Source organism: Leptopilina heterotoma, unplaced genomic scaffold (assembly GCF_015476425.1).
Source record: "Leptopilina heterotoma isolate Lh14 unplaced genomic scaffold, ASM1547642v1 Lhet_361, whole genome shotgun sequence".
Taxonomy (NCBI): domain Eukaryota; kingdom Metazoa; phylum Arthropoda; class Insecta; order Hymenoptera; family Figitidae; genus Leptopilina; species Leptopilina heterotoma.
In genome coordinates, this window is record NW_025111042.1 from 475,314 (window position 1) to 496,605 (window position 21,292).

The 21,292-nt window shown below is 24.4% G+C and overlaps 2 protein-coding genes across 2 annotated transcripts in view; one reads left to right on the forward strand and one right to left on the reverse strand.

Moving 5' to 3' along the window:
• Nucleotides 1–986: 986 nt before the first annotated feature.
• On the reverse strand, nucleotides 987–3,263 carry LOC122505638 (protein MAK16 homolog A). Its single transcript, XM_043617392.1, has 7 exons — nucleotides 3,110–3,263; nucleotides 2,967–3,013; nucleotides 2,744–2,887; nucleotides 2,065–2,377; nucleotides 1,853–1,948; nucleotides 1,520–1,726; nucleotides 987–1,189 (listed from the first exon to the last, which is right to left on the reverse strand). The coding sequence occupies exons 1-7, from the start codon at nucleotides 3,122–3,124 to the stop codon at nucleotides 1,046–1,048; spliced, it is 966 nt and encodes a 321-aa protein (XP_043473327.1). The 5' UTR covers nucleotides 3,125–3,263; the 3' UTR covers nucleotides 987–1,045.
• The window catches only part of LOC122505636 (paired box protein Pax-6-like), a 233,798-nt gene continuing 215,309 nt past the window's right edge, over nucleotides 2,804–21,292 (forward strand). Inside the window, exons 1-3 of the mRNA XM_043617386.1 lie at nucleotides 2,804–2,939; nucleotides 3,553–3,832; nucleotides 4,448–4,602. The gene's annotated coding sequence lies outside the window, so the exon portion shown is untranslated. The remainder of the gene's footprint in view (nucleotides 2,940–3,552; nucleotides 3,833–4,447; nucleotides 4,603–21,292) is intronic.

The window sequence follows — 21,292 nt, forward strand, 5'->3', positions numbered from 1 at the left end:
TTCTTCACGGAAATTCAATTATTTACAAAAAATCTAAAAAAAAAAATTGTCAATATTTCAATTATCTTTATAAATGAATAAAAAAAATTCTTTTACAAAATTCAAGTATTTTTAGGAATTTTAAAAAAATTCATTAAAAAATTCAATTATTTCCAAACCTTTTAATAAAATTCATGGCAATATTTCTATTATTTTCAAAATTAATACAATTTTTTAGCAAGAATTTTATTATTTTCAAAAATTTCATAAAATTCTTCCCAAAAATTCAATTCTTTTAAAAAATAACAATACTCTTACAGAAAGTCAATTATTTTCAAAAAATTTTTAAAAAATGTCAATATTTCAATTATCTTTATAAATGAATTAAAAAATTCTTTTACAAAATTAAATTATTTTCAGGAATTTAAAAAAAATTCGTTGCAAAATTCAATTATTTCCAAACCTTTTAATAAAATTCATGGCAAAATTTCAATTATTTGCATAGAGTTTCCAAAATTAATACAATTTTTAGCAAGAATTCAATTATTTTCAAAACTTTCATAAAATTCTTCCCTAAAATTCAATTCTTTTGAAAAATAACAACATTTTCAGCAGAAATTCAATTATTTGTTAAAATTTTCATAAAATTTTTCGCAGTAATTCAATTATTTTCATAAATAATAAAATCATTCGGAAAAAGTCAATTATTTTCATAAATTACAATATCCGTCACAAGAATTCAATTTTTTTTCCAAAATCATAAAATTCAATTATTTTCAACAATTTTTAGAAATAATTACGAATTTTGTAAAGGTTTCAAATTGAATTCTTTGTAAATCTAAATTTTTCATACTTTTAATTAAAAATGCTATTGAATTTAATTTTTTTTTCAAAAGAGGCTTAATCGAAATGTTTAAAAATTTTTTCTAGTTTTTATTTGAAGAATTACGGAATATTCGAAATTTTACGTAAAATATTACATTTTCATGAGAGAAAAAAAAATGTTCTTAAAAATATGAAATTATTTATTTCGTTATAATACAAGACAACAATTAATAATAATAATTTACGATCGTACTCTTTCTCTTGGCTCGCTTTCAATTTCATATTCAATTTCAACTTTAGGACGAGAATTCGTTTTCTTGTCAAATTTGCTTTTCTTATTGAATCTAGGATTCTTCACTTTTCTACTCGTCGATGGCGCCATATCCTGTTTTTTGAAAAAAATAATTTAAGTTAGTATTAAAAAAACGGATAAATAGGAAAAAAGTAAAATTAGAAAAAAAAGAATATAGAAATAAATAGAAAGAAAATAGGAAAAATATAGAAATAAATAGAAAGAAAATAGAAAAAATCTAGAAACAAATAGAAAGAAAATAGAAAGAAAATAGAAAGAAAAATAGAAATAAATAGCAAAAATTGAAAGAGAATACAATCCTTTCTCTATTAGGAAGCAACAAAAAAAAATAGAAAAGAAGAAAAAAGAAAAGAACAGAAAATAGAATTAGGAGTAGTTAAAAAAAATTATTGAAGTGGATACCTCGATGTCGCTCGTTTCGGATTCAAAGTCACTGGAGACTTCGACATTCTCTTTGAGTCCGGAATCACTTTCTTGATCGTCAGATTCGTACTGATAATCGTCATCATCGTCACTGTCGTCATCCTCGACGTAGTGTTCAGTTTCCTCAATTTCTCGTTCGTCAGCTTCCAATTCCATTTCGACTTCTTTTTCGATCTCCCTCTCCTCCTGAAATTAGTTTTTCAATCATTTACTATTCGCTCTTTGCCAAACAAAAGTATTGATTTTTTTTGAATTTCATTAATTTCGAGTTATTTGAGAATTAGAAAATTTTTATTCAATTCAAAAACAAACCTCTTCTTCACTTTCCGCTTCGCTTTCGCCTTCCACTTCAACTGCTTCAACTGCCTTTTCAAAGGCCTTTTGAGAGAAGTTGTAGATATCCTTGTACTGAAAATCGTACAATTATTTATTAATCTATTGGTTATTAATTCTCTATTAGTTATTAATTCTCTATTAGTAATTAATTATCTTTTAGTTATTAATTATTAGAAAAAAATTCTTACCACTCCTTTCTTGAGCCTCTCCATCAATTCTTTTTCAATTGCAGTGTCAAGTTTCGCGGCAACAAGAGCCTTCTCCTCTCGCCTCCTCTCTCGTCTCTCAATTTTCCGTTGAAGAGGTACAATTTTCTTCTGACGTCGAAGACGCAATTTTCTCATTCGTATAAGGTATTGCGTTATTTTCACGAATCTTTGCTTGCATTTTGATTTTATGAATCCAGGCCAGTAGAGAAGGTTTTCGTTCACTTGATGAATCGCCTTTTCGAAATTCCTCGAGAGTTTCACCTTTTCCCACATTTCCTTTGGAAAATGCACTCTGCGATTTAGAGAAAAAGATAATTTGAACATTACGTTAGTTATTTTTTTCAAAGTCTTCGATTATTAAAGGTAAATTTGTACTGAGTAAATAAAACTGAAATTTAGAAATATTTACGAAGTAAATAAAAATATTCGCTAAATGGAAAGAAATGTTTACTAAGTAAATAAAAATATTCGCCAAATAAATAGAAATATTTACTAAGTAAATAAAAATATTCGCCAAATGAATAGAAATTTGTACTATTTTTGAAAATGTTTACCAAATGAATAGAAATTTTTAGTATTTATGAAAATGTTTACCAAATGAATAAAAATGTTTACCAAATAAATACAAACGTTCATTGAATAAATAGAAATATTTTACCTCTCCGCTGTTCGCATGTATAGAAAAATAACACCATTTTCCTCTCTTACAGTGGCATATTGACTGTTGGCCAGAGGACAGGAAGCACGACTGCACAAACCGGTGAGGTTATATTCATTACGGCAAAACCTCTGTGATTTTGTACTGAAAAAGTAGAAGATTTTTTTTTTTTGATGATATTTTCAAATCGAATTAGGTAAGAATTTCTTTTTTTCATACTTACTTTACTTTAAACGAACAAAATGATTTGTTGATAATACTCCAAACAACCTAGAAAAATTTAAGAATAAAATATTTTGTATTTGTGTAGAATTTTGTCTTTATTGTCAAAGAAAAGTTAAAAATAGTTTACGTTTATATACTTACATCGTCGTGCTGCATTTTTGCCTAAATATTATTCCCTTAAAAGGAAGAATTCCTTTAAATAATTTATTAAAAATTATTATATCTGTCACTATTCTCTATCCACGTGCGATATTTTTAGGTTAAGGTTAGTTTACATTTCCAATCTTTTCAATTTGCTCATTTCTGATTGGTTGCTTTCAATTTTTGCGCCTAATTTAAATTCTTGACTTTTTCAATATAAATTTATTCTCCTATTCAAATTTATTCCTCGATCCTGATGAAAATAATTGTTCTTTTGTATTTTTTTTTTTATAAAATTAAATTTTTGAAGTAAATCCTAATCCTGGTAAAAATTTAAAAAAGAGTTTTAAAATCGCTTAGGGAATTTGATTTACTTTGGGGAATTTCGACAGTTACCTACGTTACCGACAAATATGGTTGTGTAATTGTGTTTCTCGTTTCAGTTGCAGGGTGTCACTACCGTCGCGGTTGAAAAGCAACCTAGTGCAGCGCGCCTACGCCAGATGTCTATCTACGTTTCACAAACGACATTACCATTCTGGTATTTTCCAAAATTTAAAACTGAAAAATGTGCTCAGTGTTGTGTGTGTTTTCCATTGTTTTACTTTTTTGTCGAATAATCCGAATAATTACTCTAATAATGAATCCGCCCAAGTGGCAAAGGGCAATTGTCGTAACTCCCAGGCTGAGCAAAAGTGAAGAGAATCGACGCAATTAAGTTTGGTAAGTAAAAATTTTCTCTGAATTAAACAAGTTTTGTCTTGCACGTGCGGTATTTTGTTCCGCGGCTAAGTGCGGAATTCGGTATATTTATTGATATGAACAATGGCGCAATTTACGAGAAAGCGGTGATTTTGGGATTTTTCTCCATTTTTTCGCATCTTGAGTGTATTTTTGTTTCTTTTACTATTTTCCCGTAGCATTTCGATGTTGGTGAAAATATAACAATTATTTCCGATTGTTGATTAATACGATTAATAAATTTATGCAAATATGACCGATTGCATAGTCGCCATTTTTTGAGGTTATTTTTTCGTTTATATTGATCGATATTGAGTAGAATTTTTTGTCGTAAATCGGTAAATTCAATATAAACGGAATTAGAATATGAATTAAAGAAATAAGAGTTAGAATAACAGAAATAAATGTGGGGTTAGGGCTGTTTAATTATTTTTTTACAGTATGAGGAAAATAAATTGGATAAGTAAATGATTCTAAAATCAATGTTGTGGGAAACTGAAAGATTTTTTGGAATTTTTTTATAAGTACTTATACAGTTTTTTTATTAATTTTTTTCACATAGATCTTTATAATTAAACTTAATTTCTTTTTTCCCAGTGTGTAAGTGTTGAGATGAAGTCTACGAAGAGGAAAAAGAGGAGAAAAAAATGCGGAGAGATGGAAATATAATAATCGTCAATTCACGATTGGATATTGAAATACGGAGGCAATGACAACAAAACCTGCGAGATGTAATTGACTGCTGAAAAACTGTGAGTACTTTTTTCTCTACTTTCTTTTTCCAGCATTTATTGCTTTACATTATCGTTTTTGATATTCTGTTTAAAAAACGAAGAAAAAGCAGAATATATCTTTTCGAATCAGTGTTCAACGGGCATAAATAAAAATATTTCGGTTTAGTTGAACAAAATTTTTCTAATTCCTAATTAGAAAAGAAGAAAAATTTAGATAACTTTTTAGTGTTAAAAAATGGTAAATTTAACATGGAAATTTAGAAAACATGGAAATGTCAGGGGATTTTATAAATCTTGAAAAAACCTAGAAAAGTCAGGTAATTTTGATTGAAATCCTTGAAAATTATGAATTCAATTTTAAAAGAGTCGAGTTTACTATTTTCATAAATAGATAAACTTCAAAAGGTTTTAATTTAAAATTTTAGAAAATCTCAATTTTGAATGAATAAATTAAATAAAAATTATTATAATTATAATTAAAATAAAAGCTTCGCTTCGCCTACAGTTTGTTCCAAAAAAAGCGCTCATTCAAAAATTGGCAACTGCTCGCACTCGTTACGAAATATACTATATATTAATAAATTCGTCTCAAGAATTCAATTATTTACAAAATTAATACAATTCTTCGCAAAATTCAATTATATGGTCAGAAGTTTAAGAAAATTCTCGTCAAAATTTCAATTATCTTTATAAATAATAAAATTCTTCTTCAAAATTCAATTATTCTCAAAAAATATCAAAATTCTTATCAAGAATTCAATTACTTAAAAAAATTTCATAAAATTCTTCGCAGAAATTAAATTATTTTCAAAAATTTTATAAAATTCATCGCAGAAATTCAATTATTTAAAAAAAAACAAAATTTTTAGCCGAAATTAAATTATTTTCAAAAATTATCATTAAATTGTTCACGGAAATTCAATTATTTTCAAAAATTTTATAAAATTCATAGCAAAAATTCAATTATTAAAAAATAAACAAAATTTTTAGGCGGAATTAAATTATTTTCAAAAATTATCATAAAATTCTTCGCAGAAATTCAATTATTTTCAAACTTAACAATATTTTTATCAGGAATTCAATTATTTTCAAAAATTATCATAAAATTCTTCGTAGAAATTCAATTATTTTCAAAAATATTAAAATTTCTATCAGGAATTCAATTATTTTGAAAAATTATTATAAAATTCTTCGCAGAAATTTAATTATTTTCAAAAATATAAAAATTTTTAGCAGCAATTCAATTATTTTCAAAAAATTTATAAAATTCTTCGCAGAAATTCAAATATTTTCAAAAGTTATTCGCAGAAATTCAATTATTTTCTAAAATTAACATAAAATTGTTCTCAAAAATTTTACAATTTTTAAAACTTTTAATAAAGTTCTTGACAAAAATTCAATTATCTTTATAAATAACAAAATTCTTACTAAGAATTCAATTATTTTTATAAAGAACAAAATTCTTAGTAAGAATTAATTTATTTAAAAATTTTGTTACCAAATTTTTCGAAGAAATTCAATTATCATTATATAAATAACAAAAATTCTTCGCAGAAATTCAATTATTTTCAAAAAATACCAAAATTTTTATCAGGAATTCAATTATTTTCCAAAATTTCATAAAATTCTTCTCAGAAATTAAATTATTTTCAAAACATTCAAATAAAGTTATGTTCTTGAAAAAGAATTTAATTATCTTTTCAAAAATATCAAAATTCTTGGTAAGAATTTAATTATTTTCATAAAGAACAAATTTCATAGTAGGAATTAAATTATTAAAAAAATTTTCATAAAATTCTTCACAATATTAAAATAACACTATAGCATGAATTTTTAGTAATAATTTTATTTTGAAAAGGTTGCAGATTAAAATTTTTTGGAAAATTCGAATTTTTCATACTTTTTAACTAACAATGATGTAGATTTAATTTTTTTTTTAAAGTTTAATTGAATTTTTTTTTAATTATTTGAATTTTTTATTTTCTACAATATTTTTAATTAAAGAATTTCTAAATAATCGACACGTAAAATTGTATTGTAAAGAAATGGATTTGAAAATTCTCAAAAAGATAACTTTTTCGAAAATCATTAAAAATAATTGATTTAGAGAAGAATTTTAGTTAAAAATTGTAGAAAATAAAAATTAAATTGGAATGATGAAAATAAATTTTAAACTATAAATTAAATTTTGTTGGCAACAAAAGTAGTTTTAAAAACTTGGAAAAATTCCATTTTTGAACCTGGAAAACCTAGAAAAGTCAGGGAATTTTAAATGAGCAAAGCGTGGCAACCCTGTAATTTAGTAAAACTTTAGTCTCAAGAAGAGGGAAATTTAGAGATTTTTTAGTGTTTGAAGAGGAAAAGAAAATTTAAGTAAAACTTAAAGGGAAATTTAGTGATTTTTGAGTGTTTAAAGAGAAGGGGAAAATTTAAGTAAAAATTAAAGGGAAATTTAGTGACTTTTTAGTGTTAGAAGAGAAGGAGAAAATTTAATTAAAAATTAAAGGGAAATTTAGTGACATTTTAGTGTTAGAAGAGAAGGAGAAAATTGAAGTAAACTTTTTTTAAGCATTGATACAGAAAAGGGAAATAATGTGTATATATTATTCTTTTTTCTGGTAATGCGCACACGAGTATAACATTCGCACAGTATAGTATTACGGATGAGATATAATAGACTGAGTACTCGTTGAAATCTAATGGGGTGTTTACAGCGAAATAAACACTCATTTTATGCGCAATAACAAAGTTAACAAACTCTTTGTGACTGTAGAAGCATTTCGCTAAAGGGTTGAAAGATCTTAGCAACGAAATCATTGTACTGTAGAATAACCATCTAAGCCTCTTCCCCCTTCGAAGCACTAATCACTGGATAATGGACGAATTTATATTCGTACATAGTATCAAGCAACCCCTAAGGGTGTGCGGTGGACGAACCGACGAACGTCATCCTTTCACATTTACCAATCTCGACTCCCAGTTGTGGCCAAGTCAACTTTCTTAATTAAGAGTTCCCTTCGCTCTCCTTCACATCAGCTCAACATCCTCTCTTGGTCTCATGACAGGCACTAGCGTCACTAAAACGCTATATATACAGATAAACCCTCCCTCATCTTCCTCGTCTATTCCGCAATTCAACTCTTATTTTTCTAAGCAAAATATATTTTTTTCTTTTATAAAATTCAAAAAATTTGACATTTTTAATTTCGAATTTTATTTTCAATTTATAAAATTAAAATTTCGTGGTATTTTATACCGCAGGTCAGTGATTTACTAAAACCTACTATTTATCACTTTTTTACGATTTGCACTTTTTTAAAAATTTGTGCCACTAAAAGCTACTTTTTTTTTTAGATTTGCACTACTTTAAATGCTCTAAAAATTAAAACAAAAAAATTATTCTTCTATAAAATTCAAAAAGAGTAAATATTTTGAATTTCGAATTTCATTTTCAATTTTCAAAATTAAAATTTCGCGGGGTCTTTTTTCTGCATGCTTTATTTGATCTTTCCATATTATATAGGAAAATGTTTGAAAAAAGGGTTGTGAAAAGAATTTTTTTAATTCGTATATATATTTTGTATATATTTGAGTATGTTTTGTATTACAAACTAAAATCCCATAGCTTTATACGTTCGAACGAACTTTCGCCTGATCACCCATACACATTTCGTTAAAACGCACGTTCCATTCGTTTCATTAATTTTAATGCTCGTTCTTCGGGCTTCTGTTCATTTCTGTTCAACACGTACATATATGCAAACATGTATATATAAATATTGTATATGTAAAGGCTTCAATTTTTCCCCCTCTCTTTCTCGTTTTGACATAACCTTTTTCCATAAATCCACAATTTAATAACCAGTTGTCTATACACGTAATTTTATTTTATATACACTTGAATTTATTTTTAAAATAAATAGAAATATACAATTAAACGGGAAATTAAACACAAGCAATATTGAAACAATATTTATATGATTTTCAAATATTTAGAAAAATATTTCAATATAAATTATTGATCTTTTGTATTCTTTAAATACTTTTTTTATTTTTTTTCTACAATATGATACAAAATTTGTTTTACGAAGTAATAATATAATTGAAAGCTATAGGGGAGGGTAGGCTACATTGAACCGGGTATTTTATAAAGTCCAAGAACTAATAAAATTTTACTAATTTCGATCAGGTTTTTGTATCAAAATTAAGCTGAAGTACTCCTTTAGTTAATACACACGTTACAAACACAAATTATTATGATTAAATAATTAAATTTAATTTTTTTCTAACAAGTCACACTTTTCTTATTTTGAAGGATGTGTGTCTACATTGAACCACCTCTAATAAAACACTACAATTTACTTCAAAAATAATATTTCCACTTACACATTGTAAAAAATCTTATTTTCCACTCAAAAAAATAGAAAATTGTTATTTAATTGTTATTACTTGTTAATATAGGAGATTAATGTATTTTAATGTCAGGTTAGGTAGGTAAAGTGACAGTTTGAGTTTATCTCGTTCACAATTGTGATGAAAGCATGTCTTCCAGTATTTTTCTTACTAATTAGTAGAGCAGACAATTTTACAACTCTTAAAATTGAAAATTCTTTGCTTTTTCGGGTGGTTCAATGATGCCGCACTCACTGTATTCACATGACATTCACAACAAAAATTGTTTATAATAAATTTGTGTAAGATTTAAAGTTCTTTATCACATCGGAATATTGAAGTTGACACCCTAAGCGAAATAAATCGCAAGTTTACTAATTTTTAAAACTTCCTATTTCAATAAAAAAACGTCATTATAATTCCACCAAATTTTTTGTTTTGTACGTGAAAAACAGTTTTTTTAGTTTTTCTTTGTAAATAATAAACCTACGTGCCCGAAATTTTTGGACATAGTTTGTTTCAGTAAAACTAACTTATATATTAAATATGAAAAAATTTCACTCAGTCATTTCTCAGAAAATTGAAATGGTTCACTGTTGACGCTGGTTCAATGTAGCCTACTCTCCCCTACACGAAAAAAATGTTTACCTGGAAGAATAATTAATTAAAACAACTAAAAATTTCGATAATATAATAAAATATTATTTCTTATTTTCTAAAGTTTATTCTTGAAATCTAATTTTACATAAATATTTCAAAATTAATTAAATTTTAAAAAAGTTGCGTTTACAATTTTCATAAGTACAGATGAATTTCAAAAGATTTTAATTTGAAATTTTGTAAAATTTTAATTTTCAATGAATTTAACTATAGAAATCGTCTTAAAGAACGTAAATTTTTGAGAAATTGTAATTATTCCAATTCTTCTGAAATTAGTTAAATTTGTTAATATTTTTAATTGATTATTAAAAATAATGGATTTATAGAAGAATTTTAATTAAAAACACTAAAAGAAATTGAATTTTAAAGCAATTACAAATGATTGCATAAATTCAATTATTTTCTAAATTAGTAAAATTCTTCTTAGAAATTCAATTATTTGCAACAATTTTAATAAAATTCATGGCAAAATTACAATTATTTTCAAAAACTTTCCTTAATTCAATGATTTTTAATAAATCTACTACTTTAATAAAATTTTTCAAAAGAATTCAATTATTTAAAAAAAATTTTTAAATTCTACACAAACATTTCATTATTTTCATAAATAATAAAACTCATCTCAGACTTTCAATTATTTTTAATACAATTTCAATGAAATTTCTCGAAAAATGTAATTATTCTTAAAAATTTTATTAAAATTCATCAAAGAAATTCAATTATTTTAAAAACCAGTTTAATAAAATTCGTTTCAAGAATTCAATTATTTTCAAAAGTAATATAATTCTTCGCAGAAATTTAATTGTGTTCAACAATTTACAAAAATTCTCGACAAAATTTCAATAATCTTTATCAATTTTTCTTCGAAATTCAAATATTTTCAAAAACTTTAATAAAATTCTTGTCAAAATTTCAATTATTTTCAAAATCTCTTATAAAAAAAGTTTTAAAAACTCTTTTCTCTTTGGAAAAATTCAATTATTTTTAATAAAATTTTAATCAAATTTCAGAAAAATAAACTTATTCTTAAAAATTTTATTAAAATTTGTTGATAAAAGTCTTTATAAAAATTCAATATGTTAAGAAACATTCAAATATTTAATAAAATATTTATTTTTATATTTAAATAATTGAATTCTTGTCGATTTTTCTAGTAAATATTGATTTAAAAATGAATTGAAAATGTTTCAAATTAAAATCTTTTAGAAAATTTGAACTTTTCATACTATTTCTAATTATAATTTTATTTCATAGAATTTATTTTTTAAAAAAGTTTAATTAAATCTTTCTTTAATTCTTGAAGTTTTTATTTTCAATTATATATTTAATTGAAGAATGTCAGAATAATCAAAATTACGTAAAAATTAATATTGGAAATATTTGAATATTTACGAGGAATTTTATAATTTTTGAAAATAATTGAATTCCTGCTAAAAATTTTGATATTTTTGAAAATAATAATTGAATTCCTGACAAAAATGTTGATATTTTTGAAAATAATTGAATTTTTGCAAAGAATTTTATAATTTTTGAAAATAATTTAATTCCTGCTATAAATTTTGATATTTTTGAAAATAATTGAATTTCTGCTAAAAAATTTTGTTATTTTTGAAAATAATTGAATTCCTGTTAAAAATGTTGATATTTTTGAAAATAATTGAATTTCTGCTAATAATTTTGGTATTTTTGAAAATAATTGAATTCTGCGAAGGATTTTATAAAATTTTTGAAAATAATTGAATTGCTGATAAAAATTTTGATATTTTTGGAAATAATTGAATTTCTGCGAAGAATTTTGATTCTTTTTAAAAAATTGAATTCTGCGAAGAATTTTATGATAATTTTTGAAAATAATTGAATTTCTGATAAAAATTTGGATATTTTTGAATATAATTGAATTTCTGATAAAAATTTGGATATTTTTGAAAATAATTGAATTTCTGCTAAGAATTTTATGATAATTTTTGAAAATAATTGATTTCCTGTTAAAAATTTTGTTTATTTTTGAAAATAATTGAATTCCTGCGAATAATTTTATTATCTACAAAAATAATTAAATTCTTGACAAGATTTTTAAGGAAATTTAGAATTAATTTTTCTCAAAACCCGTGTGGAAAATGAAAATTGGTCCTAGCCAGGTCCTACCTATTTTGCCCTGTTAATAGCTTGGTCCTAGGTTGGCAGTGTAGGTTGGACCAACAATGGCTGGTGATGCGATTCTAGCCTGGTCCTAACTTGGGAGCCTAGTTATGACCAGTTTATTTATATATTTTATTATAATTTTAATTAGTTTATAATATTTCCTAAAGAAATAACCTAAATTATTAATAATAAGTATTAGTTTTAATTAATTATTATTTTTTTCAATTAAATGATGACCAAAAGCGAATTCATAAATAATGTTAGTATATGTAGAGATTAATATATATTCCTCTAATATATATACATTAAAAATTATAAAAAAATTAGAAATTTGTTAATTAAATTATTTTACAGTATATATAATCATTAAATTGCATACTTATACGAATACAATGCAGAAAAATCGGAATAAACGCAAACCTAAGAAGTAAATAAAATCTAACGCACGCGGGAATCGAACCTACGACCTACGGACTACGAGACTGACGCCCTAACCACTATGCTAATGAAACTAGTTGAGATCAAAATTTTTATTGTCAGTGACTTGTGGACTTGCTTTTGAGGATTCAATATAGTAATTATTGACACTAATACACGATAATAAATAAAAAAATAGTTTAACAACAATAATAATAAAATAATATCCAAATAAAAATTCAAAAATTAATATTTTTATATTATATCAAGAAAAAAAATATCTATACATTTTCGTTAAAAACAGGTTTTTCATTGTTCTCAATCATTTTAAGCATTAATTTTTTGTTGCAAAAAATTTTTTAGACTTGGACTTAGAAATTTTTGCTAATGAAACTAGGAAGCCCAGGTAGGTCCTGGGTTGGACCTGGGTGGGTCAGCCCACATTCGAATTGCAATATCTCTTAGTGTTTAGCACCAACTTAAACGAAACTTAAAATCAGCGAACGAAATTAGAAATATATTTTACTAATGATAATTATATTGCAGTCTGTATCTGTTTAAATAAATAAATAAATTTTGCTGTTTTATTAACTTTTGTAACAAATTACTTAAAAATTTGCAGTTTTTTATCTAACTTCGCGATTATTACACTTGAGTAGTGAAATATGAAGAAAATTTATAATTTTAACAATTCAGCATTTGTTTAAACAAAAAATTGTTGTTATTTATTAACTCTTGAGACAATAAAGCACCTAGACACTTGTAGTCTTTTAAAATTTTGCAATTAACTAATCTGAGTATTTACTTATTGCAAAATTAGAAAAAACTGCTAGTTTCTAGGTTGTTTGTTTAAAAAGTTAGTAAATAACAATTATTTGTTTAAACAATTGCTGAATTAATAAATTAATAAATTAACTTTATTTTATAGTATTTGTATAATTTTCTGATTTATGTCAAACAATAAATTGTTTAAACAAATATGATTATCAATTAATTGTATAAATATTAATTGAGAATATTTATCAATTTTTACATGTTTTTCATGTATCAATTTTGACACTTTATTTTCCTAAAAATTTTTCTAAGTCATAACTGGATCTCCTAGCTAGTACCAAGTTAGGACCAACCCAGGATATATAAAAAGGGGTTGCCAAGTTAGGTCCAAGCTAGGGCCAATAATCATTTTAGGCATAGCATGGTGATTTCTACACGGGAAAGTTTAATGGAATTTTTTTTTAATTATTTAAAGTTTTTAGTTTCTAGTTTATTTAATTGAAGAATGTCAGAATAATCGAAAGTTTAGGTAAAATTGAATTGTAAACAAATGGATTTAAAAATTCTCAAAGAAGAACTTGTTCAAAAATTATTTTAAAAAAATTGTTTTAAAAAAGAATTTTAGTTTAAAATTGTAGAAATGAAGAACTGAATTGAATTGAAATGAAAATAATTTTGAAGAAATTACAGTAACAATATTTTTATAATATAAAATAATGATTGTATCAAGTTTTAATATTATTATAAAACATGAAGAAAGCGATCACTTCGAGTAGAAGACTCGGAGTGATCGATATCTTCTTGTTTTATATAATAATATTCTTATATGCAATTGAATTTAAAATTTTTGAAAATTTTAATTTTTGCAAAAAAATAATAATGATTAAATATTCATTTGACTGAAATCTTTAATATTTTTTATCGAGAGATAAAAATGAAAAATGTTTTTTGTTAATTAAACGTTCGCTGTTGATTAATTGAAGGCGTATATATTTATTCGACAGTGCGGAGCTCTATATACATTATTTGTTATCAAGAGACGAATTATCTAATTAAAACTATATTTAAAAAAAAAAAGAGTGAATCGTGATTAGATTGGCTTTCGCCCAATGAACGATTGCGATATATGGAAGCATATATATGGCTGGGGGCGTTCATGCAAGCTTGACTTTGGGTTGGTTGATATTAATTAATAATCAGAAACAGATGCGGCTCCCACCGGTTTTGAAACGATAATTATTTAAGTCCCTCCGCTCTCACACTTTTCTCTCCTCCCCCCTCTCTCCCTCCTAACTTCCTTTGTAATGTTTGACGTCACACGTACAAGCACAGAAACAGACGGAAAGTTTTATATATATATAGAAAGAGAGAGAGAGAGAGTGAGAGAGAGAACAAATTTAACAGTATACTCGAAGCCGCGTGCTAATTAAAGAGCATTCGCTGCGAATTTTCCGCGGCTCTCGGTTCGTTATACATGGACGGTTAGGCACGGGTACCTACCCTTTTGCGATGAAATCCTAAGGAATACCCCTGAGATCTCTTTCTACACATTTTCACTCTCGCGAGCAACAACTTATGAATCTGCGTCAATCAGCTAAAACTACTGTTCTTTCTTTTTTTTATTTTTATATTTCTGTGTCAATTAGCAAAAATTATATATTCTGCTCTTCTCTTTACGTTCTACTTGGTTTTTCACTTTTCATTTGGGAATTTCAATTTTTAGAATTATTTTTACATTTAATTTAACCATCGCATTATCACTACATCATCATTCTCATTTTGTGGCTAAGAATTTTAAGGACTAATTACTGAAAAGAATATAACCAGTCCGAGTCAATAAGAGAAAATTTTACCTAAAACTATAAATTAAATTTTTTAAAACTTTAAAACAAGAAGAAATCGATCACTCCGAGTCTTCGACTCGGAGCATTCGCTATTTCTTCATGTTTTATAATAATTAAAGATTACCGAGTGATAAAATCTTTATTTCATATTATACGAATTTTGTTACTGCAACTTCTTCTTCAAAATTATTTTCATCATTTTAATTCAATTTTTATTTTCTACAATTTTTAACTAAAAGTTCTTCTCTAAATCAATTATTTTTAATAATTTTCGAAAACGTTCTTTTTGAGAATTTTTAAATCCATTTTTTTACAAAACAATTTTACGTGTCGATTATACGGAAAGTCTTCAATTAAATATATTGTAGAAAATAAAAAATTCAAATAATTTAAAAACAAATTCAATTAAACTTTTAAAAAAAAAATTAAATCTAAATCATTGTTAGTTAAAAGTATGAAAAATTCGAATTTTCCAAAAATTTTAATTTGCAACCTTTTCAAAATTCAAATATTGCTAAAAAAAATTCATGTTAGCTTTTGTGAAGAATTTTGCGGAAATTTTTTAATTCATTTAATTCCTACTATGAATTTTGTTCTTTATGAAAATAATTGAATTCTTACCAAGAATTTTTATATTTTTGAAAAGATAATTGAATTTCTGCGAAGAATTTTATGACAATTTTTGAAAATAATTGAATTCCTGCTAAAAATTTTGTTATTTTTGCAAATAAATTAATTTCTGTGAAGAATTTAAAAAAATTTTTGAAAATAATTGAATTTCTGCGAAGAATTTTATGATAATTTTTGAAAATAATTGAATTTCTGCTAAAAATTTTGTTATTTTTGAAAATAATTAAATTACTGCTAAAAAATTTGATATTTTTTAAAATAATTGAATTTCCGCGAAGAATTTTATAATTTTCGAAAATAATTGAATTTCTGATAATAATTTTGATATTATTTAAATTATTGAATTTCTGCGAAGAATTTTTTAATTTTTGAAAATAATTGAATTTCTGATAATAATTTTGATATTTTTGAAAATAATTGAATGTCTGCGAAGAATTTTATGATAATATTTGAAAATAATTGAATTTCTACTAAAAATTTTGGTATTTTTTGAAAATAATTGAATTTTTTGCGACGAATTTTATAATCATTTTTTAAAATAATTGAATTCCTGATAAAAATTTTGATATTTTTGGAAATAATTGAATTTCTGCGAAGAATTTTATAATTTTTGAAAATAATTGAATTTCTGCGAAGAATTTTATAATTTTTGAAAATAATTGAATTTCTGTGAAGAATTTTATAAAATTTTTGAAAACAATTGAATTCCTGCCAAAAATTTTGATATTTTTGAAAATAATTGAATTTTAAATAACTTATAATTCTTACTAAGAATTTTGTTCTTTATGAAAATAATTGAATTCTTAAGAAGAATTTTGTTAATTGAATGTTTCTTAAAATTCAATTCCCATAGAGAATATTATCCACAAATTTATAAATAATTGAATTCTTATCACGAATTTTGCTAAAATTTTTAGGAATAATTATACATTTTTCAAGAAATTCGATTAAAATTGTATTAAAAATGATTGGAATTCTGTGATGGGTTTTATTATAATTGTGAAAATAATAAATTGAATCCCTTAAAAGAATTTTATTATTTTTAAACAATATTTAATTTTTGCGAAAAATATTATTATTCTTGAAAATAATTGAATTTCTGAAAAAATATGTAACTTTTGAAAAATTAAATTTTTTTCCCCTGGTTTTAACTAAAATTCTTCTATAAATGCATTATTTTTATTAATTTTTATTTTTTAATAAAGTTCTTTAAGAAATTTTGAAATTAATTTGTTTACAATTTAATAGTATAAAATATTCAAATTTTCTAATATTTTAATTAAAAACCTTTTCAAAATTCATGATAATAATTCATGATAAGGATTTTATTAAAATTTTTGAAAATAATTGAATTCTTCTGATGAATACTATTATTTTTGAAAATAATTGAATTCTTCTGATGAATACTATTATTTATGAAAATAATTGAATTTTGCAATGAATTTTATTGAAATTTTTGAAAATAATTGAAATTTTGTCAAAGAATTTTGCTATTTATAAATAAGATAATTGAAATGATGACAATTTTTTTAATATTTTTTTTTAAATAATTGAATTTCTGCAAAGAATTTTATTAATTTGGAAAATAATTGAATTTTTGTGAAGAATATTGTTATTTATGAAAATAATTGAATTTCGGTAAAGAATTTTGCTATATATTTATAAAGAGAATTGAAATTTTGACGAGAATTTTTAAAAAATTTTGAACATAATTGAATTTCTGCGAAGAATTTTATTACTTTTGAAAATAATTGAATTTTTTTTCAATCGCATTTGTAATTTTTCTAAAAGTCTTCAAATTATATCGTATACAATTTATTATTTATTGTTATACTAAGATTTTTCGCTCCTAGCGATTGGTTTCTTTAAAAATATTATACGAAATGAATCTGTACGGAATCTTCATTGTCATCATCAGGAACTTTATGTACATTAGGTACTGCCATAATCGTGATCTTCATCAGTACTATCACCAACATCAATATTATTATCATTAATATCATTAATAGCATCAATATCATTATCGTCAACATTATCATTAACAGCATCGGTATCATTATCATAAACATCATTAATATTATTATTATCATCAACATTATCATTAACAGGATCAGTATCATTATCATCAACATTATCATTAACAGCATCAGTATCATTATCATCAACATTATCATTAACAGCATCAGTATCATTATCATCAACATTATCATTAACAGCATCAGTATCATTATCATCAACATTATCATTAACAGCATCGGTATCATTATCATAAACATCATTAATATTATTATCATCAACATTATCATTAACAGCATCGGTATCATTATCATAAACATCATTAATATCATTTTCATCAACATTATCATTAACAGCATAAGTATCATTATCATAAACATCATTAATATCATTATCATCAACATTATCATTAACAGCATAAGTATCATTATCATAAACATCATTAATATCATTATCATCAACATTATCATTAACAGCATAAGTATCATTATCATTAACATCATTAACAACATTAATATCATTATCATTATGATCATCATTAACATCATTAATATCATTATCATTAACATCATTAACATCATCATCATTAACAGCATTAATATCATTATCATCAAGATCATTATCAATACCAACATGATTATCATCATCATCATTAGAGTCACAACTTCCATCGAGTATCGGGTATTTTCGACGATGATTCAGGCACCCAACGTAACAAAGGATGAGTTGTAAACCCGGTTATTAGAGAAAAGTCGGGGAAAAAGGATTGGAAAAGAGAGAGAGAGGGAGAGGGCAGAAAGGGTTGAAAAAGGGTATGGCAATGTATGATATTCATATTCTTGGCAGAGGCTGCCTGGAGGAGTAGGTTGGACGGAGGGAAAGAGGGTTGGCAGGAGTGTTGGGGCACTGGTGCAGACCAGTGGCCCGATGGAGGCAAACGTGGTATTCTAACCCAATATATATTGTAGAGAGAGGGATGTGTGCTGTGTGAGGCCTCTGGTTGAGCGGTATAAAGAGAGGAACACTGTGAGGTAGTTGTGGAAAAAGGAGAGTGAGTGAGATGAAAGAAGAAGGTCTCTGGCAAAAGAATGACGAGAAGGGTGGCTTCACGCGCTTAGGTATGAGACGAGAGGACGAGACTCTTCCACCCATTCCTCCAAGCTAGATATTTCTTATCCCTGCGCACGTAACCCTCTAACAAGCTAGCAAAGTTTACCAATAAATTGTATGACGGCAAACGTCGGCGTTGGAACAAGCAGCACCGAATTCTCTCTCCCATACTCTTACAGAGAAAAATTCTTTATTCCCCTTTTTTTAATACTGCTGGAGAGAAAAATTATTTTTCCGCAAAAGTCTGCTTTTTTCAAACTAGAAAAAATTGCTTTCCTTTTTTTTCTACTCTTTCTTATACACGTCGTACGTTGTTTTTTACGTTTGTGGAAAATTATGATCATTCCGGGTACGTAGACTGTAAATTACAACTGACCTACATGATCAGTTTGTAATACGTGTGTAAATAATTCAACCATAAGTTAATGAGATTTACAACGTTTTTTTAGAATTTCAAACCTCTTTTTTGTTGTTGTAACGGATGCACAATTAAGATAAAAGGAAACGGTATTAAAAAGAAGAAGAAAAAAAGTATAAAATGAAAAAAGAAAACGAAAAAGTCCCTTTAAGGACATAACAATTCACTTACGCTGTGTAACAAAAAACAGCCCTTTTTTACGTCTGTAATTTTTCATTTTGTTTGTTGACTTATATGCTTTGGTCAACTGAACGATCGCGCATAATTGAATCAAGTGCCACGGCACGGGCGCACATGTAGTATATATCGTAATGGAATTTCAACATACCAGGTTACACAATCACAATGCTAATTTGACATAATAGTTTTTCATCCAAACCGTTCTCAACCGTTTCAAGCAACTTGAAAAAAATTCATATACCTTTTACAACCCTTGCGCGCATCAATCATCAGCTCTTAAATATTCATTTTCATCTTTCTTTTATATTTAACTTTTAGAAGCAGGGCTCGAACTAGGTCCGTAAATTTATTGATTCAAGTCTGTAAAAGTCAGTTTTTTTGAAAACAGGTCTGCAAAACATTGTAATTTCATTGAAAAAGGACGAAATGTTCGTAAATTGTATATACGATATAATTTGGTGAATTTTAGAGAAATTACTAATGATTGCAGAAATTCAATTATTTTCAAAAGTAATAAAATTCTTCCCAAAAATTCAAATATTTTCAAAAATTAAAAAAAAAATTCTTATCAAAATTCTAATTATCTTTGAATAAAGAATAAAATTCTTCTCCGAAATTCAATTAATATTTTCAAAAATTTTAATAAAATACTTGGTAAAATTTCAATTATTTTCAAAAATTTTAATGAAGTACCTGGCAAAATTTCAATTCTTTTCAAAAATTTTAATGAAATACTTGGCAAAATTTCAATTAATTTCAAAAAATTCTCTCAATTCAATATCTATAATACTATTTCTTGTGAAATTTTCCAGAAGAATTCAATTATCAACAAAAATTTTTAATAAAATTCTACATAAACATTTAACTATTTTCGTAAACAATAAAAATTTCACAGGAATTCAATTATTTTCAAAAATATAAAAAATTTTTTAGCAGCAATTCAATTATTTTTAAAAATTATAAAATTCTTCGCAGAAATTCAATTATTTCCAAAAATATCAAAATTATTATCAGAAATTCAATTATTTTCAAAAATTATAAAATTCTTTGCAGAAATTCAATTATTTTAAAAAATATCAAAATTTTTATCAAGGATTCAATTATTTTAAAAAATAACAAAATTTTTAGCAAGAATTCAATTATTTTCAAAAATTATAAAATTCTTTGCAGAAATTCAATTTTTTTCAAAAATATCAAAATTTTTATGAGGAATTCAATTATTTAAAAAAATATTTAAATTTTTAGCAGAAATTCAATTATTTTCAAAAATTATCATAAAATTCTTCGCAGAAATTCAATTATTTTCAAAAAATACCAAAATTTTTATCAGAAATTCAATTATTTTCAAAAATTATAAAATTATTCGCCGAAATTCAATTATTTTCAAAACATCTAAAAAAAACTTTCAACATTTCAATTTTATTTTTATAAATGAATAGCAAAATTTTTCCACACAATTCAATTACTGTCAGGAATTTTAATAAAATTCATTGCAAATTTGAATTATTTTTATAAATAATAGTATTCATCTCAAGAATTCAATTATTTTCAAAAGTAATACAATTCAATTATTTTAAAAAACTATAATAAAACTTCATGGCAAAATTTCAAATATTTTTAAAAAGTTTTCTTAATTCGATGATATTTAAAATTATTCTACTATTTTAATAAAATTTCCCAAAAGAATTCAAATTTAAAAAAAAAAATTGTTAAAAATTCTACACGAAGATTCAGTAATTATCCAAAAAAATAAAAAGTTCACAAGAATTCAATTATTTAAAATAGAATTTCCATAAATTTTCTCGAAAAAATCAAATCTTTTAAAATTTGTCATTTAATTCTTCGCAGTAATTCAATTATTTTCAAAAATTATCATGAAATTATTCGCAGAAATTCAATTATTTCCAAAAATATCAAAATTTTGAGCAGCAATTCAATTATTATCAAAAATTTTATAAAATTCTTCGCAGAAATTCAATTTTTTTTCAAAAATAACAAAATTGTTATCAGGAATTCAATTATTTTCAATAATTATCATAAAATTCTTTGGAAAAATTCAATTATTTTCAATAATTATCATGAAATTCTTCACAGAAATTCAATTATTTCCAAAAATTTTTAGCAG

Coding starts and splice junctions, on each gene's coding strand:
- LOC122505638 (XM_043617392.1), bottom strand. Junction 2,378..2,743: donor TACATGCGAACAGCGGAGAG/GTAAAATATTTC, acceptor TCTAAATCGCAG/AGTGCATTTTCCAAAGGAAA. Junction 1,949..2,064: donor AGAGGCTCAAGAAAGGAGTG/GTAAGAATTTTT, acceptor TACGATTTTCAG/TACAAGGATATCTACAACTT.